The sequence below is a fragment of the Thamnophis sirtalis genome, unplaced genomic scaffold, assembly GCF_051295495.1.
Source record: "Thamnophis sirtalis isolate CommonGarterSnake01/CBP01778 unplaced genomic scaffold, rThaSir2_p1.2 scaffold_12, whole genome shotgun sequence".
Classification (NCBI taxonomy): Eukaryota; Metazoa; Chordata; class Lepidosauria; order Squamata; family Natricidae; genus Thamnophis; species Thamnophis sirtalis.
In genome coordinates, this window is record NW_028261392.1 from 3,073,649 (window position 1) to 3,098,183 (window position 24,535).

General features: G+C 44.3%; 1 protein-coding gene across 1 annotated transcript in view; it reads left to right on the forward strand.

Moving 5' to 3' along the window:
* The first annotated feature begins 586 nt into the window (after positions 1 to 586).
* Positions 587 to 24,535, forward strand: part of SUGT1 (SGT1 assembly cochaperone of MIS12 kinetochore complex) — a 29,203-nt gene continuing 5,254 nt past the window's right edge. The window contains exons 1-10 of the mRNA XM_087726800.1: positions 587 to 691; positions 779 to 824; positions 3,957 to 4,047; positions 5,722 to 5,791; positions 7,280 to 7,350; positions 9,839 to 9,892; positions 13,693 to 13,715; positions 14,776 to 14,795; positions 20,497 to 20,593; positions 21,124 to 21,231. Coding sequence (XP_087582926.1) covers positions 663 to 691; positions 779 to 824; positions 3,957 to 4,047; positions 5,722 to 5,791; positions 7,280 to 7,350; positions 9,839 to 9,892; positions 13,693 to 13,715; positions 14,776 to 14,795; positions 20,497 to 20,593; positions 21,124 to 21,231 — 609 coding nt within the window. The 5' untranslated portion in view covers positions 587 to 662. The remainder of the gene's footprint in view (positions 692 to 778; positions 825 to 3,956; positions 4,048 to 5,721; positions 5,792 to 7,279; positions 7,351 to 9,838; positions 9,893 to 13,692; positions 13,716 to 14,775; positions 14,796 to 20,496; positions 20,594 to 21,123; positions 21,232 to 24,535) is intronic.

A 24,535-nucleotide genomic window follows, 5' to 3' on the forward strand; every position in this document is an offset into this window, starting at 1 on the left:
GTCTATCTTTCAATCAATCAATCAATCAATCAATCTCTATCTATCTATCTATCATCTATCTGTCTGTCTGTCTGTCTCACCATCCATCCATGTCTGTCTGTCTGTCTCTCTCTGTATCCATCCATCCATCCATCCATCCATCCATCCATCCTTCCGTCTATCCATCCATCTATATCTATCTCTCTCTCTGCCTCCGGGCCCAAGGGCTTGCTGAAGGGTCACCCCGCTGCCCATCACCCTTGTCCTTCTGGAAGGGCGGCCCAAGCCCACCCTCTCCCCTTCCTCCCCCAAAGCCCCGAGGAGCAGAGGCCAGAGCGCCCACAAAGCAGCCCCCCCCCCCACGCCAGAGCCTTCGCACAGGTGGGCGGTGTGAGTCTGTGAGTGTGTGGGGGGGAAGTCTCCAACACTTGGCCCCTGGTGGACTTCAACTCCCAGAATTCCTCAGCCCAGCTTTGCCTTGGCCGGCGGAGGAATTCTGGGAGTTGAAGTCCACCATGGGGCCAAGCGTTGGTGATCGCTGCCCTGGCAGGGGGGAGAGAGAGAGATGGGCGTGGCCACTTTCTCCCTCCTTTCCTCCCGGGCTTCCTCGCCCCGCGCGGTGGGCGTTCCTTGGCGTGGCCACGCCCTCTGGCGACGCTCCTCAGCCGCCATTTCGCGGCGGCATGGCGGCGGCGGCGGCCTCCTCAGCGGGGTGAGCGGGCGCCTTTTTTCTCCTTCCCTCCTTCCCTCCTTCCCTTCTTCTCCGCCGCCTTCGCTAACGCTTCTTTCCCCCCCGCAGCCTCTCCGAGACCGACATCGAGCGGGAGCCCGCGGCCGCAGCGCAGGTGAGCCGCCTCTGGCCTCGGGTTTTTGTGGGGGAGACTGGGCTGTCCCCGTGGAAGGAAGGAAGGAAGGGAAGGAACAGCCATGGGAGGAAGCGCGGGAGAAAGACCCGCTTCTCTCCCTTTTTTTTTTTTTTTGCTCCCGAGGGTTTATTTTGGAGGGGCTGGGCGAGGAAGAATGGGTTCCTGGGATCACTGTGTGGTCTCCTTTCCCAGGCATGCGCAGTGGAGGCCAGGCCTGGTTTCCTGGGATCACTGTGTGGTCTCCTTTCCCAGGCATGCGCAGTGGAGGCCAGGCCTGCCAAGAGGGGCCTTGGAGGAGGCCCATATTATTATTTTTATCATTATCATCATCATCATCATCATCATCATTATTTTTATCTTTATTATTATCTTTATTATTATCTTATTATCTTTATTCATTAAAGATATAGTGATAATAATGATGATTTTATTTTATATTATACTTTATTAAACATGAAATTCAGTTGACTGAGTTTCAGGTTTAATGAAATATGATGATGATGATGATGATGATGATGATGATGATGATGATGATGATGATGATGATGATGTCTCTTCCAAGGCTTCTCTCAGCAGGCTTAGCTTCCACCGTGCATGTCTGGGAAAGGAGACATTATTATTTTTATTGTACTTTATTCATTAAACATGAAACTCAGCCAACTGAACATTCAAAAATGCATCACAAATACCATTGACATTATTATTAACATTATTTCTTTTATTCATTAAACATGAAACTCAGTCAACCGAACATTTAAATACGTGTGACAAATGGCATTGACTGGTGGTATTATGATTATTAACATTAACATTATTAACATTATCTATTTATTAAACATGAAGCTCAGTCAACTGAACATTCAAAAATGCATCACAAATACCATTGACTGGTACTAATGGTTGATACGGGTTGCGGCCAGCATCCTAGGTATCAACCAAATACATTATTATTATTATACAATTGTATCACAGCGACCAGTTGTTTCGCTGGATTTGGCATTGGTTACTAGTCGGGCCCCACCCAGGGGCCTAGGACGTTGTAACGTATTTTCGTAATATGCGTGCAGATCCAAGCATTGCGGCTTTTTGCATTTGACTGATGGTGATTTTGTCAATTTTTAACTTCTTCTTCTTCTTATTTATTCACTACATGAAACTCAGTCAACTGAACATTATCATTGTTGTTATGGCAGGAAGCAGAGGGTGGGGTTAAAAATAATGACAAAATGTGCATGGGGGGAAGGCAACAATAACACAATAACAATAATTACCAAAAACATCTGTTTTGTGTCATTCCCCCCCCCCCCCAAGTCCTTTCCCTTGAAGGGAAGCAAAAGGATCAGCTATGGGGGAATAGAAAAGCTCCATGACAGGGCTTGGCTCCCTTTTTTTTCACCAAAATATTTGGGGAGGAATAGGTTCCTGGGATCACCTCGTGGTCTCCTTTCCCAGAAATGCCTAGTTAAGGTTAAGCCTGCTGGGAGGAGCCTTGGAAGAGGCCCAGGTTGTTGTTGTTGTTGTTGTTATTGCTCTTTTGACAGGAAGCAGATGGTGGGGTTAAAAACAAGTGATAAAGGGGTGGGGAGAGGGGGCAACAAGAACACAACAGCAGCAGCAACCACAGAAAAGTTGTAGTTGTGGACACCCTCGGCCTCTTCTTTGGAGGTTAGCGAAGGAGCAGCTATGGGCCAGGGCTTGACTCCCTCTTTTCACTTGAGTTTTTTTGCTGGAGGAAAGGGTTCCTGGGATCTCCTTGTGGTCTTCTTTCCCAGACATGCACAGTTGAGGCTAGGCCTGCTGGGGAAGAGCCTTGGAAGAGGGAGGCCCAGGAGTTGTTTTTTAAAAAAATTGTTGTTATTTTGGCAGAAAGCAGATAGTGGGGTTAAAAAAACGGTAAAAGTGTGTTTGTGTGACAGGGCAACAATAACAAAACCACCACCACAAAAAAGTTGTGGTTGTGGACACCCCGGCTTTCTCTTTGGAGGAAAATGAAGGAATAGCCATGGGGAAAACGGAAAAATATCTTGGGTTTTCCAGAGGAAGATAGAGCTCCTGGGATCTCCTCATGGTCTCCTTTCCCAGACATGGGCAGGAGAGGCTAAGCCTGCCGAGAAGGGTCTTCGAAGAGGCCCAGGTTTGGGGTTTTTTGTTTGTTTTTTGGAAGGAAGGGGATTATGGGATTTTTTTAAAAAAGGGTAAAGCGGGGGGGGGGAGAGAAGGCAACAAACAACAACCACAAAAATGTTGTGGACTCCCCCCGGGACTCTCAGCAGCCATGTGGGAATAGAAAAGCCCCAAAAGCTCCCTCTCCCCACCCCCTAGTCTTTTGGAGAAAGAATTGGGTTCCTTTGATCTCCTTGTGGTCTCCTTTCCCAGACAAGCGCAATAAGGTACCGTATTTTTCGGAGTATATGATGCACCTTCCCCTCCTTCCCCCCCAAAAAAGAGGATGGAAATTTTGGTGCATCTTATACACCAAATACAACCATTTTTGGCTTCCCGAAGCCCCACCCCCACATTCCATTTTTGTGAAAAATGGGCTGTTTTTCAGCAAAACGGGGGCGTTTTTGCCTCCCCCCCCCCCCGTCCTACTGAAGCCTGCAGAGTTCTCTTGGGGGCTGGGGAGGACAAAAACTTTTTTTTTTCTTACTTACCTCTTTGAAAACGTGGTGCGTCTTATAGTCCGAAAAATACTGTATTAAGTTGTTTCCGTATGGGGATCCCCGTCCACTTTTTAGGAAGCTTCTCCTTCATTCCCGGTTGCTTAGTTTCCACCCATGGCTTCTTGTCCTGCCTTCAGGCGCTTTGGAGAACGAAGTCGACCCCCTTCTTCTTTGTGGCAGCCCCTCAAATACTGGAAGGCTTCTGTTCATTTCTTGACACGGGCTCCGAGGGTGGTTTTTCCTCTCCCCCCCCTCCCCTTTCCTCTGTTACGGGTAGCTCTCCTCCTCCCAGTTCAGAAACGTTGCTTCTGGGGCTTCATTCCTTTGCAAGAAGCATTTGGCTAATCAGTTCTGTTTGATTTGTCAAGCAAGAGAATTCACTGCGGGCCGTGTAAGGTTTTTTGCAGGGAATTTGTCAAGCTCATGTTTTCCGTATTTGTCCTTGTAGACGCTGACAGCAGCTTTGGAACACAGGCCCGATCACGCTGAATATTACCGCCAGCGAGCTTATGCGTACATCCTTCTACGGAATTACCACGGTAGCCTTTGCTTTCCTGGTTTTTTCCTCCCAGTGAAAACTTTACATACACAAGAGACATAAATATATATATATATTTGTATACATATATGTTTGTGTGTGTAAAAAAGTAAAGGTTCCTCTCGCACATATGTGCTAGTTGTTCTTGACTCTAAGGGGCAGCGCTCATCTCCGTTTCAAAGCCAAAGAGCCAGCGCTGTCCAAAGACATCTCCGTGGTCATGTAGCCAGCGTGACAATGCCGAAGGCGCATGGAACGTTGTTACCTTCCCACTAAAGGTGGTTCCTATTTTTCTACTTGCATTTTTACGTGCTTTTGAACTGCTAGGTTGGCAGAAGCTGGGACAAGTCACGGGAGCTCACTCCCTTACGCGGCGCTAGGGATTTGAACCGCCAAACTGCCGACCTTTCTGATCGACAAGCTCAGCGTCTTATCCACTGAGCCTCCAAAACTCTGGATGTCCACTAGAGATCAGCAAAGGGATCTTTGGTGGGAAGGGAACAGCATTCTGTGTTCCTTCAGCGTTGAGTCATGCCAGCCACATGACCACGGAGGCGTCTTCGGACAGCGCTGGCTCTTCGGCTTTGAAACGGAGATGAGCACCGCCCCCTGGAGTTGGGAACGACTAGCACATATGTGCGAGGGGAACCTTTACCTTAGCCTCTAATGGTGGTTGCAATGGTTATGCATACAGTAATGGCCAAGCTCATGGATTCATTGACGTGCTATTAAAATATTTTCAGACTGGTAATGTCAGGGCTGCCTGTGTCCTATTTCCTGGGGAAGGAAAACCCTTAGCTCCATGGATTCAGAGAGAAGAACTTTTGCTAGGAAGGAACCGAAAGCAACAAGTTTCAGGCAAGATCTGAGCCAAAGCGCACCAAACAAGCCTTAGAGCCCAACCCCCTTGTAGCTGGGCAACCAGAGGGCTGCTGCACACCAAAGCTAGAAGAAACGGCCTTGGAGAAATAAGCACAGAAGGCAGTTGCAAAACTGCAATGAAAAATTCCCCACCGACCCCTCAGGCTAGCTGACAGCTACTGTTATTTCAGCCTTGCAAATTTAAGATATCAGTTTGTCCTTTCTTGATTTATGCAAACTTTTTTTTGCCCCCCTAATGCACGAAGATGAGCCTAGGTTTTTCCAACATGACAAAATTCACTTTGATGTGTTCAGCTGAGGCACGGGGGGGGGGGGGGGGTCAAACTCAAGGCAATGTTGGTTGGATTCGGCCTGTGGGGCCAGCCTGGGAAATGTAAATTGCTATCCAAAGCAAAGAGGAAACATTGGGCCAGGCTTCGTCCCAGTCTACCCAGTGCGAAGAGGAAATATGCCAGCAGCTTGGGGAGTGGCGTCAAGCTGGCCACGCCCACCCAGTCGGTCATGCCTGCCCAGCCTCCTGAGGTCAAGCACAGCCCTCAGTGAAATTGAGTTTGACACCCCTGAGCTAAGGTATCAGACGAGAAGCCCACCCGTGCTCAAGTCTGTTTTTGCTCACGGAAATCCACTGTGATTTAGGACTGTCCCCTCTCTCTCTTTCAGCCCTGGTGGTTGTGGGGAAAATGGGATCCTGCCTGGGACCTGGGAAATTAAAAGGGGGGTATAGATCTAATAATTAGATCTAATTAGATCTGTGTAATCAGAAGTACAACATTTATTTTTTATTTTTTTGCAGATGCTGTTGCTGATGCAAAGAAGGCTTTAGCACTTGAGCCCAATAATGCTGTAGCTTTTCTCAGGCAAGGGTAAGTGCCATTTCCCCCCTCCACTCAACGTGCAATTGTGTTTAATTCTCCTGTTTAGTGAGGGATAATGACTTTGTGCTTGTGCGAATATAAATCACCTTCGTCCATGCAGCATGCCAATTTTTCCGAATGTATTTGGTGGTGTGTTTAGGTTTCCTTTTAATGAGCTTTCTTGTCACAGTTGTTACGTGAATCACTGCAGTTGTTGAGTTACATTACAGTGAGCCCAAAATGTATGTTGCTAAGTGAAACATTTGTGAAGTGAATTTTGCCCCGTTCTACGACCTTTTGAGCCACGGCTGTTCAGTGAATTACTGAAGGGTGACATGTAGCCCTTTTAACTCTGTTAAAAAGCCCATTGGACCCCTCTCCAAGCAGCCCAGGTTGAGAAATAATGGCTTACACAGCTGGCTTTATTGTGTAGAGGAATTGTGTGTGTGTTTCTTTTTAATCAGCGTCCACCCACTCTCTGTCCCTCCTGCCCAATGTGGAACTCCTCACCCAACCGAGCACTTTTTTCCTCTTAAACACAGCAAATGACCTCTTTTTATCGGCGTATTGTAGAGCCTTTTTTCCCCCCCCAAGTCCTGGTTTTTGGGAGAAAAAAAGAAAGATTTTCAAGTGCCATTAGCAAAACATAACAGCTCATCACTGTTCAGTTTGGTTTTTCTTTTCCTTTTTTGTCTTACAGAATTAAGTTTTAAAATGAAAGAAGGGTGTCTTTGTTTTTTAAATGAAATTGCTTATTAAAACGTTAAAAAAAAAAGCCCATTGGCCTTCAGGGACTATTCCCCTTCTCCTTTTCAGTTAATCCATTAAATCAGAGTTCCCCAACCTTCCCGGGTTGATGGCCCAGAGCGGGGGTATGGTTGGTGGGAGGGGGTGGGGTGGTTTTGTGGGGGGGGCAGGTGCATGGGAACGAGCCCCCATTGCTCATGTGAGGGAGACCGAGTGTTCGTGACATTCGTGCAGGTGGGGCCACGAGCCCCTGCATAATGGAGCTATGCGCGTGTAGACACATCAGCCGGCCACTCGTCTGGCCCAGTTGCAAACAGGCTGCGGACTGGTAGTGGGCCGTGACCCACAGGTTGGGGAGCCCTGCATTAAATGGAAGGTTTGCTGTATCCAGAGCCACGAAACCCAAAAGAGACTCCCCTGTTTCCCTGAAAATGAGACCTCCCCGGATAATCAGCCCAATCGAGCTTTTGAGCGCATGCGCTAAAATAAGCCCTCCCCTGAAAATATTGCAACACAGCAGCAGCCGTGAGGTGACCACGCTCGCCACCTCCTGCACCTCAAAAATAACCAGACCTCCCCGAAAATAAGGCCCAAGCGTCTTATTTTGGGGGGTCAGAAGGAAATAAGACCCTGTCTCAGCATTCGTCCTTTCTTCCTGCTACGTAAAGTCAAAAGATTTGGGGCTGTTGTTAACATGGGCAGGACCGAAAGACCGTTGCTGACATGCTCTCCCTTTAATCTCCCCTTTAGAATCGGTGAATATTATATGAGAAATTATGATTCCGCCCTGAAGTCTTTCACTGAGGGGGAAACACAGGATGGTAAGTATGTCTGTGCATGGATTTCAAAAGGTAGAGAGGCCTTACAGTAGTTCAGTGGTTCCCAAACTTGGCAACTTTAAGACTTGTGGATTTCAACTCCCAGAATTCTCCAGCCAGCAGAGCTGGCTGGAGAATTCTGGGAGTTGAAGTCCACAAGTCTTAAAGTTGCCAAGTTTGGGAACCACTGCAATAGTTCATAGAAATGGGTGCATAATTCTACTCAGGTGGTAGCAGTCCCGTGCAGGTAGTCCTTGTTTAATGACTAGCCGCTTAGTGACTGTTACAACAGATGCTGCAAAAGTTATTTAGGAACCAGTTCTGGAGTTCTGGTAGCTACACAAACACACACACACACATACCCCACTGTCACACAACTGCATTTTGAGCACTTGGCAACCGGCTCAAATGTAGGTGGTGTTGCAGTGTTCCTCGATGACATATCTGCGATTTATGTCAATTTTTTTGCTAGTTTCCAGCAAAATGTGGCCATAGGGACATGACATTGATTTGCTTAACAACCGCAGCATTTTGCCCCCCCCCCAAAAAAAGTGATAAAATTGGGTCTGATCGCGTCGAATCGTTGACTTAAAACTGCCGTGACTTTTAACAACAGGGATTCTGGGGTCCATCGCAGTCATAAATCGAGGACACCTGTACATTACAAAGACACTAGGGCATCCTGTGCGGCACGCATTGGAAACACTTCGCTGCTTGGTAAAAAAAAACATTTTAATTGGAAAAAGATTAAGTACCTTGGAAAATTAATTAGCCTTTCTCTGTGAGCCGGACCTTTCCAGCGGAGGTCATATCACGCTCTTCATAGAAATGTCAGTTGCTGTTGTTTTATCTGTCGGCCGCTCTGTTTCTTCGTTACGCTAAGCCGAAATTGGGAAGGATTCTTCTGGTTTACCCCGAGCAAATAGCCCTTGGGGGACCTCTGTTCCGTGACAGCCACTTGATTATTATTTTCTTTTTCTGCAATGGAAAACAGCAAAGCCAACCATCGAAGCTGCTTTCACACTGACTTTGCTGTAATGTAAAAAGTACTCTGACTTCTGCCTCTGAGGCAGGGCGAAGAAGCAGAAGCTGAGATCACATCATGGTCTCCTGCTGTGCTTTATTAGGAGAGAAACAAGCCCAGGGTTCCTGCCAAGGGTGGATTCGGTTTAAATCCAGCCGATTTAAAATCACGATTTGAATCGCTCGTAGAAAGGCTTGATTTAAGTCAACTCGGTTTAAATCATAATCTTTTAAAGGGCAACTGTCATCTCTGTCCCGTAGCGGCTCCTCCTCCAGGGGTGGGCTGTTGGGGGGGTTTCACGGGGCTTTGGGAGAACCTCTAGCTTAAGATTCTGTGGAGTTTGGAGGATCTCCAAATCCCACTCCTGGATGGCCCCGCCCACTCTGCACCGCTCCGCCCAGGAGATCCCATGCAGCTTGTTTTGGCACAGGTTCTGGGAAGGCAAAAAATGGGCCTGCTGGAGGTTTGGGCCCATTTCCAGCCTCCGGAGCCTGGGGAGGCTGTTTTCGCCCTTCCGGAGGCTCAAAGAAAACCTCCGGAGTCCAGGGATGGCAAAAATGCCCCCTCCTCCTGCCATGGTGCAGGAGACTGATTAGGCCATGCCCACCGGGGAGCCACACCTACCCAGCAACCGGACAGAGAACTCCTTGCTAAAATTTTTGAAGGCCACCCTTGCTCTGAGCCGCTGTTGACTCACCGACAGTCCCAATCACTTGAATTGGGACGGCTGGCGATGCGGCAGGGACACCACAAGGTGAGGGATGTGGCGGGCAGCAGGTGAGTGGATGCCCGCTAACGGAGGCTGCTATGATGGATGTGAAATGACAGGTGCTCTTTAATGTTATATTTATAAGCTGCTTAGAAGGTTTCCCTTTCATTTTTACTGCTGTCCCACTTCCTCATACTTAAGAGCCCGGTGGAACAGATGCGTTTCTCTTCAAACCATCATACAATTTGTAATGTACAATAGATTTGCAAAACAGTGGGATAAAGGAATTTTCCTGAACTGTGTTTTATGATTTATCTCATGCTAACTGAAATTGTGCGAATGTTCTCTCAGCTTGCAGACCTTGGATTCATTGAACGAGTTTACTAAAAATGTAAATATTGCAGAATATACAGCCTCCTGCTACATAACTCAGCTCCATTTCACGCTGAATAAACTGCGTGAGAAATGGCAGCACTCTAAAAAATCGTTTCTGCTAGTTTTTCTAATGCTTGGCGTTATTCTCATATTCACGCGGGCCAAGGGTCCATAGACGTGATGGAGAGCCACACGTTTCGCTTTTACCTATTTCTAACATCGTTTTACAAAACCAAGCGCTAGAAATCTGTCTTGAGGAGCAAAAGCCAAGAGTCTCAAGTTCTGAAGAACTTTCAGAACGGAAGGAAATGGAAAAAAGAGATGATCGTGTTTTTGGCCAACGATATCGTAGCTTGGTTAACTCTGCCTCTTTTTACCTGTAGGTGCCGATTCCGCCTTTCCCACCTGGATTAAAAGATGCGAAGAGGCCCTCCGTGGTAAGCTCCCCATGGCGCCTCTAAACTTTCGTGTTGTGGGAAAAGAGGTCAATCGGGCAGTACCAATCCGCCTTTTCTTTCACGTTTAATGAAAGTTTGTTAAGACAGTTTGGTTTCTAGCTTCCAAGGATTTCCCTAGGAAGCAAGATAGTTCCTGATTTTAGAGCATGAAGAGGCACCCTTAAAGGAGAACGTTTGTAACTCAGGATTGAAAGGAGGGGTCCTGGGGGGCTCTCTGAGCTTGTTTGTTTTCTTACACGCGTTTCATGACCCAACTAGGTGACATCATCAATGCTAGAAAGGAGTGGGGTTTGCAGGGAGGAGGAAGAGGAGGTGATCCTTGGTCCTTTCTGAGCTTGGTGGTTTTCTTGTAGAAATTTCATAACCCAACTGGGGAATATCATCAGTGCTAGTGGGGAGTTGGGTTTGTGGAGAGGAGGAGGAGGAGGAGGAAGTGATCCTTGGTCCTTTCTCAGCTTGGTGGTTTTCTTGCAGACGTTTCGTGACCCAACTAGGGAACATCATCAGTGCTAGTAATGTAGCAGCACTGATGATGTTCCCTAGTTGGGTCAGGAAACGTCTGCAAAAAAAAGCACCAATCTCAGAGAGCACCAAGGACCCCACAGTCATCGTCCTCCTCCTCTTTCCTCCTCCTCCTCCTCCTCCTAGCACTGATAACATTACCTAGTTTGGTCATGAAATGTCTGCAAGAAAACCACCAAGCCCAGAGAGCATGAAGAGGGTTCAGCAGACCTTGTAACAATATTTCACCAGGTTGTTTTCAAAATGATTTATACATCTTTTTGGAAACTTCTTGAAAAGAGGAAGAATCTGAATCAGGGCCCCCGAATACATTAGGATGGATGAATGGATAGAATGATAGGCAGAGATAAACAGAAAGATAGAGATGAGAGAGAGAGATGGATATGATCTCTCATATCCATAAATAGATAGATGTTAGCTGGCTAGTTATGATGGTTTCAGAGTCACTGTGTGTGTTTGTGTGTGACATCCCTTTTTGCGACCTCCTGACAAGCAACATCCCCGAGGAAGCCAGATTCACTTAACAACCATGTTACCAATTTAAGGACGGCAGTGACTTGCTTAACAATTGTGGCAGGAACTGTGGTTCAAATATTCACCTAGCAACTGTTGTTTTAGCAACAGAAACTTAGGGCTCCATTGTGCCCGTATGTCGGAGACCTGCGTGTGCCTGTTTTGGAAAATGCAGCTCTGAGGAACATGCCAAGCACTGGAGAAACGGTTTCTGTAAAAATCTCGCCAGAGGGATGCAAAAGCAGGATTCACAACCGTTCCGTGACACTCAGCCTTTAGAGAGCACGAAAGCTCTCGATGCGCATTAGTCCCTCACTCTAGCAGGGAAGTCATATCGACAAATTATGCTGGCACCTCCATCTCACGGAGGAGGGGAAAACGTTGCTTCTGGCATCCTCACGCAGGCATGGATTTCTTTCCCTTTTTAATGTCTCGTTTTCAATTTCAATTTCATACCAGTAAAGAAATATTATTGCCTAACCTCTGCGAAAGATGAACTGTATCCTTAAAGGTCGAAAAAAAAAGAGAGCTGAGCTCTTCAAATATCTCTGCACTTTTGAAGTCTTATTTTTTTTTCCTCTGCAAATTTTGCAATTGCCCGTTTCAAGAATAGGAGCTTTCGGCACAGGACTTAAAAAGCAGGTTTATTAAACTCAGTTAATTAAAATTAAAATACATTATTACCACCTGAACAAACTCACTAGCGAGATGTCATCGTTACGTGGACCGAAATGCATGCTGTATTATACAGGCAGTCCTCGACGTACGAACACAACACAGCCCAATATTTCGGTTGCTAAGAGAAACATTTGTTCAATGAATTTTGCCCCGTTTTGCAACCTTTTCTTGCCACAGTTGTTAAGTGAATCACTGCCAATGATAAGTTACTAACCTGGTTGTTAAGTGAATCTGGCTTCCCCATTTGACTTGGCTTGTCAGAAGGTCATAAAAGGGGATCACCCCGGGGATACAGCAGCCGTCATAAATATGAATCAGTTGCCAAGCATCACATGATCGTGGGGCTGCTGCAAAGGTCGCAACTCTGAAAAATGGTCATAAGTCACTTTTTTCAGTGCTGCTGTAACTTTGAACAGTCACTAAACAGACTGTTGTAAGTTGAGGACTAGTAGTAGATCTCAACTTACAAACGTTCATTTAGTGACTGTTCACAGTTACAAAGGTACTGATCGTTTTTCACACTTGCGACCATTCCAGCATCCTGATCAAAATTCAGACGCTTGGCAGCTGACTCACATTTATGACTGTCGGATCCCCTTTTTGCGACCACCTGACAAGCAAAGTCAATGGGGAAGCCGGGTTCACTTAACACTTGCTTTCCCAACTTATCAACTGCAGGGATTCACTTAACGACGGTGGCAAGAAAAATTGTAAAATGGGGCAAAGCGCACTTAATAAATGTCTTGCTTAGCAGCAGAAATGTTGAGCTCAACTGTGGTCGTACGTCGAGGACTAACTGTAAAAACCTCTGTGCGAAAGGCCTCGAATCTAGTTTTATGATGTAAATAGGATTTATGTTGGCTTGTGCTCTGTATTACCACCTGCAGTGAATCTGTTTTAGAAGAGAACAGAATATAGAACAGAACAGAATAAGGAATAGAATAAGGAATAGAATGGAATAGAATAGAACAGAATGGGAATTCTTTATTGGCCAAGTCTGATTGGACACACAAAGAATTTGTCTTTGGTGCAGATGCTCTCAGGGGACATAAAAGAAAAGATACATCCATCCAAAATCATAAGATACAACACTTAGTGATAGTCAAGGTTATTAATAAGCAATCAAATTATACTAGAAAACAAATAAAAGAATATAAATTTTAAAGATACAAGCAACATGGTTATAGTCATAAGTGGGAAGAGATAAGTACTAGGAAGGAACAGAAGAAGAATAGTAATACAGTCTTAGTAAATGATTTGATAGTGTTGTGGGAATTAGTTCTTTAGCAGAGTGATGGCGTTCGGGGGGAAAAACTCTTCTTGTGTCTAGTTGTCTTGGTGTGCAGTGCTCTATAGCTTCGTTTTGAGGGCAGGAGTTGGAACAATTTATGTCCAGGATGTGAGGGGTCTGCAAATATTTTCACGGCCCTCTTTTTGGCTTGTTTCCTAGTCGTTCTCTAAATTTCTGCCCAGAATATCCTTCACAACCTTTTCTAATGTCTGTCTTAGATGTCAACATACAATATTAAGGAAAGGCAGCCTTTAGGCGACCACTTAATTTTATAGGATCTTCTTGGCAAAATGGTAGGGAGTGGGTAGGTTTTTTTTTTTTTTTTAGATATAAACAGGCATTTTGCAAAATGTTACACCAACTTGAACTTCCTCGTTTTGATTTTGGAGTGTGAAACAACTCCGTTTAGATTTACTAATCAATAAAGCCAATTCGGAACAGTTGGAAGATTTTATGGGAACATAACTGACCGCATGGAAAAACCTTTGATTAAAAGAAACGATGCGAGTTAATCAAAGCTGTTTCAATACTCAATCTGTCACACCTTTTATTACCACAACCTTTTCAAGCCAATGATGCAATCTATAATGTTTATTTGAGCGGTCCCACTTTCAATTAAATATTAACGCTCATTTATTTAGCAAAATGTATCGATGAAAAAATGGGAAATTTGAGTTAGTGTGTCATACGATTACTTTATGTGTATCTTAAAAAAACCTGCTGATGCTTTGTTAAGAGTTTTGTTCTAAAAATCTGAATTGTTTTTCCTTTGCAGGGCCTGGATCACAAGAGGAAATGGTAAGATTTTTTTCCCAATAGATTAATTTGCAGATTAATTGATTAAGATGTAATTGTAATTACCTTTAAAATAGCTTTTCCTTGGTCCACGTCAAATTTGTCTTTTTTTTAAAAAAAAAAAGGTAAGCTGTATCCTGTAGTTGTGTGACAATAACTGTTATTTTTCAATGACACAATGATAAATATCATCTGCAGTGTAAAACTAATATAAAGAGAACAAATTTTGTCTAGAAATTAAGGCGCCAGGCTCAAAATTAAGATTATAAACGGTAGACCCACCTTACTCAGGACAACAAGCTGGGTGACTTTGGACCAATCATCAGGAGACTGTGAGTTCTAGTCGCACCTTAAGTAGGAAAACTGGCTGAGTGACTTTGGGCCAATCACCAGGAGACTGAGTTCTAGTCCTGCCTTAGGCAGGAAAACTGGCTGAGTGACTTTGGGCCAATCACCAGGAGACTGAGTTCTAGTCCTGCCTTAGGCAGGAAAACTGGCTGAGTGACTTTGGGCCAATCACCAGGAGACTGTGAGTTCTAGTCCCACCCTACTGTGAGTTTTAGTCGCACCTTAAGTAGGAAAGCCGGCTGAGTGACTTTGGGCCAATCACCAGGAGATTGCGAGTTCTAGTCCTGCCTTAAGGCAGGAAAACTGGCTGAGTGGCTTTGGGCCAATCACCAGGAGACTGTGAGTTCTAGTCCCACCCTGCTGTGAGTTCTAGTCCCACCCTAAGCAGGAAAGCCAGCTGGGGGATTTGGGCCAGTCACTATGACTCAGCTGAGCCCACCTCACAGGGTTGTTGTGGGGAGATAGGATGAAGAAGGGGTATTAGATACGTTCGCTGCCTTGAATTATTTATAAAAAAGAATAAAAGGTGGGATAAAAATAAATAAAATTAAATACACAAATATGCTAATAATATATATTGGTGACTGTCTAGAACAGGGGTGTGAAACTGGCGGCCCATGGGCCAGGCGCTTGGCTTAAAACCGACATTAATTGTTTCTAACTGTTCCACCTCTTTTCCTTACGACGACGCCCCTCATGTTTCTGCAACCCCCAGGCGTGGCCATCTAAGATCAAGTAAGTTTTGTGATTAATGATGTCAATATTGATATAGTGGCATTTTATAAAAATGCCCAGTGTCTGTAACTCACTCTTAAGTGCCTGTCGGTGAACGGTACTCAACTAACCGTATCGTTCTCAGGCAGGTGAAGGACGTGAAGTTGTTTGCCAATTTCCTCCTGTTTTGTCAGCGAAGGACAAAGCCCTAAACATCAATAGTGCACTTTTTTTTTTCTCCATTTTTTTTTTTTGACATCCTTCCTAAAGATCTACTTATTCCGCACTTCCTTTGACTTTTAACTTCCTTAAAATCTTAATTACACTCAACTAACACGCTGAATTTTCCTCCCCTCTTTTGTCCTTCCTTGTTTGATGTCTACTGGGGATGGTAAGGTCTAGAGTCCATCCCTGCTACCTGTGGAGTTTTAACAGATGCTTCAAAACAGTGTTTCTCAACCTTGGCAACTTGAAGATGTCCGGACTTCAACTCCCAGAATTCCCCAGCCAGCGAATGCTGGCTGGGGGATTCTGGGAGTTGAAGTCCGGACATCTTCAAGTTGCCAAGGTTGAGAAACACTGCTTTAAAATGATGATATGGTGGGAGGGACTAGCCACCAACCCTCCGGTTACTACAAACAGCCCTTCGGGGTTGTCTTCTTTAGCCCCAGAGAAGACATTAGCATGCCATCCCAGCTCTCTTATTATGTGAGAGCTCTTCCCAGCATCTTATTCAGTTGGAAACACTTGAGTTCTTTGTCCCAAAGGTGCTTTTTTCAAGAGGCAACTGGACTTTCTGTTTTTTTCTTTGAAGACGTTTCGTTTCTTAATCCAAGAAGCTTCTTCGGTTCTGACTGGATTGTGGGGAGTGGAAGGATTGATACGCCTTGCAGACAGCTGGTCCTTTGCATCCTTTTGGAGGGTCATTGAGGCCACTTGAAGGTCTATCTGTATCCTGTCATCTGCAATTTTTCATCTGGAAATCCATTCCTACACCATTCACAGACCACGGGAATCAAGACCACTACTTAGGTGACCTCAACGTCCCCCTAAAAGGATGCAAATGACCAGCTGTCGGCAAGGAATATAAAATCCTTCCATTCTCCACCATCCTGTCAGAGCTGGAGAAGCTTCTTGGATGAGAAGCGAAACGTCTTCAGAAGAAAGAACAAAACAAGAAAGTCCAGTTGCCTCCTGGAAAAAGCACCTTTGTAGGAAAATGTTGCACAGTAGCATTCAATACGCAAAAATCGGCTACGTCTTTGAATGTGGACGATGCTTGGGTCAAGATCAAAACACAGGAATTGGAAGCGTTCACGAAACCTATTAGAGCTGAAGAAGCTTCTAGGATGAGAGACCGCCTGCTGCCAATCACCTCCACTAGATCGATTAGATCCCACAGATTAGGCCTCCTCCGAATTCCATCCGCCGGCCAGTGTCGACTGGAGACTACCCGGAGGAGAGCCTTCTCTGTGGCTGCTCCGACCCTCTGGAACGAACTCCCCGTGGAGATTCGCACCCTCACCACCCTCCAGGCCTTCCGCAAAGCCCTTAAAACCTGGCTGTTCCGACAGGCCTGGGGCTAAAGAGCCGTTGCCCCCGTCTCGAATGGTATGACTGTTGTGTGTTTTTAAATTATGCATTGTTATGTGTCGTTTTTTATTTTTTGTCTGTACCCCCCCCTTCCCTGATTTGATTTGTTAGCCGCCCTGGGAAAAGGGCAGCATATAGATATAATGAAATGAAATGAAATGAAATGAAACCTCTTCAAAGAAAAACCAGAAAGTCCAGTTGGGGCAACCATGACCTGGATGATGGAGAAACTCCATAGACTTCTTTGTTTCTAACGATGTCCATCGTCCTCCTTAAAGGCAGTTGAGCCGAATGCTTTCTTTTGCCGCATTCCATTCCATTCTTTTCTTTTTTTCCAAGTAACATTTTTAAAAAGTCAAGTGCATGCCAGAGATTACATCTGCGAGCACTTAAGATACCATTTGTGTTCAGTGAAAACTCAAGGTCTAGTGTTTAAAAACCGTGTTGTGTTCACTGGCTTGAAAATAAGTGCTTTAGCAGCGATTGCCAATCTCGGTGTCTCTCATGGAAGCTTCTGCATCATAGACAATTTTGTGACGCTGTTTTTTCCCCTCCCCCAACCAGAAACAGAAATCTTGGCCTTTTGCAACTCAAAAGAGTAGGTCCCGAGATATTTTTTAAGTCCTTGCAACACATCAGTAAGGAAGTTTCCTCCACTTTTCCCTGTTTGGATAGACTTTATTTTTTAATACATGTGATGGTATCTGATTACATAAGATTCTGCACCTCCTTTTGGGGTCTCAAAAGATTTGACAAGCTTTAAAGAAGAAACTTAATTCTTTTTTCCATATATTGCTGGAATTCCTTTTCATCTAGTAAGTTTTGATTTACCTATGTAAATGTTAGACCGGGGTCCATCAGTTTGAAGAAGAAAATAAGCAAAGGTAACAACGGAAGGAGGGAGAAAGAAGAAAGGGTAAAGGAGGGGAAGTAAGAGTAGGAGAGAGGGTAAGAGGGAGAAGAAAGGAGGGGGAGAGGGAAGGAAAGGAGGAAAGAAGGAGGTAGAGAAAGGAGGTCGGGAAGAAAGAATGAGTAGGGTTGTTGCAAAATACGATGGATGTACGGGGCGGAAAGAAAGCGACCCCAATTACACTTTTTATATCTTTAAACCGACTGTGATAAATGCTAGAAGATAACAGATAAATATTAAGAGTACTCATGAGGATGTGCATTTGTGAATGTATATGGAAAGGAAAAAATAAAACTTTACAAAAAAAAAGATTTGACAAGCTCTGCCCCATCTTTCTTATTGAGCACCATGCATATCCTGCATTTAGCTTCTGTAATCCCTCTCTCTCCTTCTATGGCACTGATGGCAAACCTTTTCAGCACCGAGTGCCCAAACCAGAACGCCCATACATCGTGAGTGCGCGGGCCAAAAACCCAAAGACCAGCTGGTTGGCCCGCCCATACCTATTTTTTGCCCGTTTTTGACCTGAAAACGGCCCAAAAACCGATTTGTTTTTTTGGCCGTTTCCAGGCCCCTGTGAAGACCAGCTGGCCAGCAGGCAAATCAGAAGACCAGCTGGCGATGGTGTGCTTGCCCTCTGCGTGGCAACTCTGGCACCTGTGCCATAGGCTCTCCATCACGCTGCTGGCAGATCTTGCAGTGCCCATTCCTAAAATCGATAACCAGCCGCGTGCTTAATTTTCAAGAAATGAAAAAATCAAATGTAAGATGGTTAATTGTTAATAGCAGCATTCCAGTATTTGAGGGGTTGTCACAGAGAAGGGGGGGGGGGCGCTCAACCTATTCTCCAAAGCACCAGGGGGCGGGCCAAGAAGCAATGGGTGGAAACTAATCAAGGAGAGAAGCAACTTAGAACTGAGGAGAAATTTCCTGACAGTCAGAACAATGAATCAGTGGAACAGAAGTTGCCTCCAGAAGTTGTGAATGCCCCAACACTGGAAGTCTTTAAGAAGATGTTGGATAGCCATCTGTCTAAAATGGCGTAGGGCAGAGCTGCCAAACTCCCAGCTTGCGGGTTGGATGTGTCACGCGCTGGCCACGCCCGCCCTGCAAAGCTGGATCTCAGTATATCCGCGTACAGCCTGATGTTCCCCCTTCTCTTGGGCCCTCCACTCCCCCTTGGCCAGTGCGTGTTGTCCGTTCGTACTTGAATTTGGTGTTTTTGGTAAGCAGGCTGACGAGATTTGTTCGTCGGTATCCCATCCAATGCGGGACCTTTTCTTGAGTTTGCTTTGTTGTGTTTTAAACAAGTGGGACTCTCCAGGGGCAGGGATTAACGACACCGGAACAAGGTATTTCTACATCTTAATGTGTGGCTGATTTGCCCGATAATGCGCGCTCAATGCATAAGCCACAAAGGAGCCTGAATTCATTGCTATTAACCTTTGAGGTCAGCGTGACTAATCTACTCTTGTTTCCATCTATTTTTCATCCCATCTCAGTTCATTATTGTTTCATTAGTGCAGGGATGCGTCTCGTTAAAAATAGTCCTTCCTCCAGAATGATAAAACGGTTGCTCTGTTGAGTTAAAAGAATTCACTCTTCCTTGCTGAATAACCATTAACCCTCCGTGTTTGGCCTCTTGTTTCTTTGCATGGACTTTGTGTCTTAAAATGTCACTGAAGAATAAGATCAGTACCAGGCGGGTAACGAGCAAACACCGCACTCACTTAGCACTGATGATGTTATCTAGTCAGGTAATGGAACATCTTGCAAGCACAGAACCAAGCTCAGAGGGTACCAAGGGTTCCAGGGCACTGAAAACACAACAGCAAAGTTGGAAGGGAACACGGAGGTCTTCTAGTCCAGCCTCCTGCTGAAGCAGGAAACCTTATATACCATTTCAGACAAATGGCTGTCCAGTCTCTTCTTGAAAAGCCACCATTGATGGATCACCCACAGCTTTGGGAGGCAAGTTGTTCCACTGTTGGATTGTTCTCCCTGTCAGGAAATTTCTCCTTATTCCTAGGTTGCTCCTCTCCTCGATGCGCTTCCATCCATTGCTCCTTGGTTTTGTTTTCAGGCGCTTTGGAAAATAGCTTGACCCCTTTCTCTCTGTGGCAGCCCCTACATATTGCAACACTGCTGTTGTGTCAATTTCCAAAGATTTCACAGAGCCCTGTGGCTGCATACAGACATCATACCAACTGGAATTCCACGCTGCAGTAAAGTTAGACTTCTAAACTTTGGATTACACATACTGACCCAAGCTGACCCATTCCATCTTTCTGAAGGCTGGCGGAGGGAATTGAAAATTTCTGCTTTAACATAGCAGCACTGTCTGAATCTGGACATCCAGAGCAGTAGCTTCATTGAACGCTACTGTATAGTGAAGTGTTAATGCAGTACCTGCGCTTTTCAATTCAGTTGTATAGAATGTGAGGGGTGTGTCTTGTTTGTTTTTATTTTTATATTTTTCTTATGTATGATGTACACTGAAGAGGGCATTTAATTGTGTCGTACGAGGTGCAATGACAAGAAAGTAAACTGACTTACTAACGTACTACAGCTAGTTAAGCCGTATCTAGGGCATTCTGCATCCCACGTTGAAAATAACTGCTTGTTGACATAATGAAAGTGGACTATAAATGTAACCTTTGAGAAAAGTTTATATGGAAGTTCAACTCTAAAACTTTGTAGCACGGAGAGCTGTTAAGAAGGGCTTCCTTTTTCAGAGTTTGTTGCAGAAATCAAATCCCGAAAGCACACAGAGGTAACTGATTCAGCAGGATTGATTTAAATAAGAAACTTGTTTATAGGCAATAATATATACAGTACCAAGAGTGGTTCTTCCAACTTCCAACAGGAGAGATTGTAAGTAGGTACAAACACACCCAGGAAGAGGAGAAATTGGTTTCAGTTTCAGTTCAGCAGCAAACCAGTTTAGTTTAGTTCCTTTTGCACAGACTCAGAGTTACAGAGCTAAACCACGCCCAGGCTCCAAACTTTCAGTTTCCCAACAGTCCTCATTGGCTGCCTTAGTTGCTATGCCTATTCATTGGCTGACCTTGTTACCATGTCTTCTCAATCATGAACCCTCATACACACTCACATACTTGACTCGGAGTTTTTACTTCTCAAAGGTGCCAAAATGGGATGTCAAAACCAGCATCCAATATTCGTGTAACAAATCTTTTTTTTTCCCTCCCCTCCCTAAAGGTACGACTGGTACCAGACCGATTCTCACGTCATTGTAACCATCATGATCAAACATGCGAAGCAAGATGATGTAAACATAACATTCTCGGCTAAAGAGGTAATATAGGAACCCAATTTTGAGGCTCAGAACTGGAGCAAGGTCGTTTTTGCAGGCTAGGATAGGAGGAAAGGATGCTCTAGATGTTGCTATGATATTCTGTGATTCTCTTGCCAGTATTTAATTGCAAAAAAAAAAAGGTTTCGTTACTGGTATTGTATATTTTGAGGGTTCTACAAATTGCTTTTTTATATAGTAACTTGAAGGAATGAAAACATAACACTGGAAAAAGAAATTATCGTTTCTCAGTTTACTTACTTATAACTTTACATACTTGTAACTGTTGCTACATTTTAATCTAAATTGTATGTAAACATTTCCTAACAATCTGACCTTTTTACCCAGAAATAACTCTTCTGATGCCTAAGAATATACATCTTCGGTTGATTTCCTATCCGTTTTCTTTTGAAATTCTTATGCCTGAATACATTAAATGTTTCCAGGGAAGATTATTTGAATTCATTGTTTCTGAGTAGGTAAAATGAAGATTAACTAATCGCTGGATTCTGATGTGTTGTCTCTGTCAACAGCTAAATGCTTCACTGAAGCTTTCCTCCGAGGAGAACTACAAGCTAAAGCTTCATCTTCTTCATTCCATAGTCCCAGAGCAAAGTTTATTTAAAGTTCTTTCGACCAAGGTAATTTTTTTTAAAGGAACTTCAAGTGATTTTGCCACTTCCAGTTCACATTGTTATCCTGCCTAAAGTGGACAAGGGCATTTCTTGTCATTCTTGTCCTTCTCTAGGAAAGCACATGTCCACCCAAGTAAACCACTATTACTTGTTACTTTCTAAGAAAATCTGATTCTTAGGCATGTTTGGAAATAAGGAACACCCTAGAGCAGTGCCACTTCTGGCACATGTGTTCACCATCATGGCCCTAGAGTTTAAGCAATCTGTCCTTCCAAGTCTGAACAGCGTGGAAATAATTCCAATAAGATAATTCCGGAGCTTTTGATTTGCTGGCAGAGAAAGGTGGAGGCTCACAGTAGTTGAAGTGACATCTGCCCCTCCCAGCAGTTCCTTGAGAAAGACTTGATAGACGGAGAAAAATCCAGTGCAGCAACGAAACATAATCAGTAGCATTTTCTGAAGACTCTCCTTATTTTGAACAGCATTAAATGACAGTTTGCAAATTGAAGACATTTGGTCTATAAGACGCACCCAAAATTTCACCCTCTTTTAGACAGGGAAAAGGTATCTTATACTCTGAAAAATATGGTATATAGAACCCTGTCAGAAGCTACAGCTAATCCTAGATTTACAACCATTCGTTTAGTGACTGTTCCAAGTTACGACATCACTGGGGAAAAAAGTGACTTACGACCATTTTTCACCCTTACGAATGTTGCAGCATCCCCATGGTCACCAGATTTCCATACGGATGTTTGACAAGCAGTTCATATTTATGAGAGGTGGAGGGTCACGGGGGTCACATGATGATCACCTTTTATGACCACCTAACAAGCCAGGTTCACTTAACCGGGTAACTAATGTAACAGCTGCAGCGATTCGCTTAACAAAAACGGCCAGAAAAGCCGTAAAATGGGGTCAAAAGTCACTTAACTAATTTCTCACTTAGCAACATCAATTTGGGGCTCAGCGGAGGTCGTAAGTTGAGGAGTCCCTGTAGAACTGGGTCGTATCCCTTTCTCTGGAGCTCTTCATGTTTAAAGAGCTGTGGGTTGTTTTTTGTTAAAAAACTTGTGTGCTGCAAATAGTTAACTCTGAACCTGCGAAAATGACAAATTTTCATCTTGTCAGATTTTCCAGTGACTTTTTTTGGGAAGATTGGTAAAGAAGCTTATAGAATTTAAAAAAAAAAGGAATCATGCTCTGTTCTTTAATTTGTCAAAATGAATCTGCTGCATTGTGTTTTTTTTTTTTTAACAAACAATTTCCAAGGTGTAAAATCTGCAGCCTGGAGGTTCGGCAGGATTATTTACTGTGTGTGTGTGTGTGTGTGTGTGTGTGTGTGTGTGTGTGTGTGTGTGTGTGTGAGAGAGAGAGAGAGAGAGAGAGAGAGAGAGAGAGAGAGAGAGAGAGAGAGAGAGAGAGAGAGAGAGAGAGAGAGAGAGAATAATATTTGTCTTTGTGGAGTCCGTTTTGCTTTCTTGATTTTCTTCAAGACAAGTGAGAAAACGGACACATGATATTACAACTAGGATATCACAAATGATAATGAGATTATATTAACTCTTCTTAATGAGCAGAGATTTTATTTATTTTTGCTTGTTTCTTGCGAGTGGATATAATTGGCGATGAAAAATGCAAGCGTTTTGTCTGCTGTCACAATAAACAATTTACTTGCTGTTTTTAATATTGCAAAGAGTGTAATGGATTGGGGACAGCGTCAGTTTGCTTCCACGGGGAGGGGGATCTGGCTTAGAAGACGGGCTTTATTTTATTCTCCTTTTAATTGGAGCTCTGTCAAAGCTTGAGAAAATGTTTAGGTGCTGCTTTCCCCCTTTTCTTAGCAGAATCTATGCCAAGACACATTTCCTCTTTCTGAGCAGCAAGCAAAAAACAGGCCAAGAATGAGCGAGAGACTTGCTACATTATTGTAGGGTTCTTGATAGAATATAATAAGCACTAACTTTCAGGTTTATACTGTTAAGTTTCCATTGCGTATTGTAATCCTGGTATATTTATATTATTTTATGGGAGAAGAAAAAAAAATGTTTCAGTGAAGCTGAAGAAGCTTCTTGGATGAGAAGCGAAATGTCTTTGAAGAAAAACAAAGTCCAGTGGCCTTTTGAAAAAGCACCTTTGGGTTTTAGTGAAGGGATTTTTAATTGTGAACTAAATGCCTTCCTCTAAATTGGGGATCCCCAAACTTTTCAGTTCATTGACCTCTCCCGTGAAATTTCAGATAGTTCACTGACCCCCAAACAAGAAAATAATTTAATAAACGCTGCATTAACTAATAGTTCTCCAAATAATAAGGTGGTACTAATAGCAATGGCTGCCTTGGTTCTGATTTGAAGCAGGACATCCAAGTAGCTTGTGAGAAAACGCGCTTTAATAAGGAGCATTTATTCAGATACTCTTGTTTCTGGAGCGGCAAGGATCTTTGGGTCACTGTTGGAACATGGTCTTCGCGTGTTCTGACCTAGGTTTGTTGATAAAATACCCACCTTTATCTCCCTTGAAAGGCTGCCAAAGACCTCATGGCCAAATGCAGAGCAAGGCCAAACTTAGCACAGAGTCCAACAGAACTTTTCAAAGCTTGAACCGACCAGATGAACCAAGTTGCTTCCTGCAAAAGCTCACGTCCCCTTCGCTCCTCTTTTATGGCTTATGGGAGGGGCCAATCATCTCCAAGCCTTACTCCTGAGTCGACCCTGTTTCCTTAATTGTTCTTGCCTTCTGGCAGCTCTGCGCATGTGCAAACTGGGAACAGGCTCCAGCTGATCTTCTGCCTCACTGATGTCTGACTGAAGGCAGCTGATAACTGTCATACGGCCCTGGCCCCCTCTCTGCCTCTGATGCAGAGCCCTCGTGCGAGCCTTCCCCAGTCTCCAGGACTGGCCCATCTTCCTCCCCAATCTTCTCACTGTCCGAATCTGCTGCCTGCTCTGCTGGCGGCTGGCGAGCCACAACATTTGGTCTCTTTCCGAACTAGCTAGTCTCGTAGGCTGAGCATACAATATTTTTCAATATTATCTCCTATCCCTGTATTCCCTTGAACGAAAAAAACCCCTTCGTTTTTTAATTGCAAGGCGGATTTAAAAATACGTTCACTTTTGAATGTTTTACTTTAAAGGTGGGAGAATTGTGTTGGAATCTCTGTTGCTAAAGGCAAAACAAATTAAAAGGCTGCCTGCTGTATATATCGTTTTTTTGATGAATGCAGAAAACTGGGAACTCTTGATTTTGTCACACGCAACCCTTCTCAAGTTGGTTCTTAAATTGCAGAGCGCAGATTTAAATTGGGCTGCGT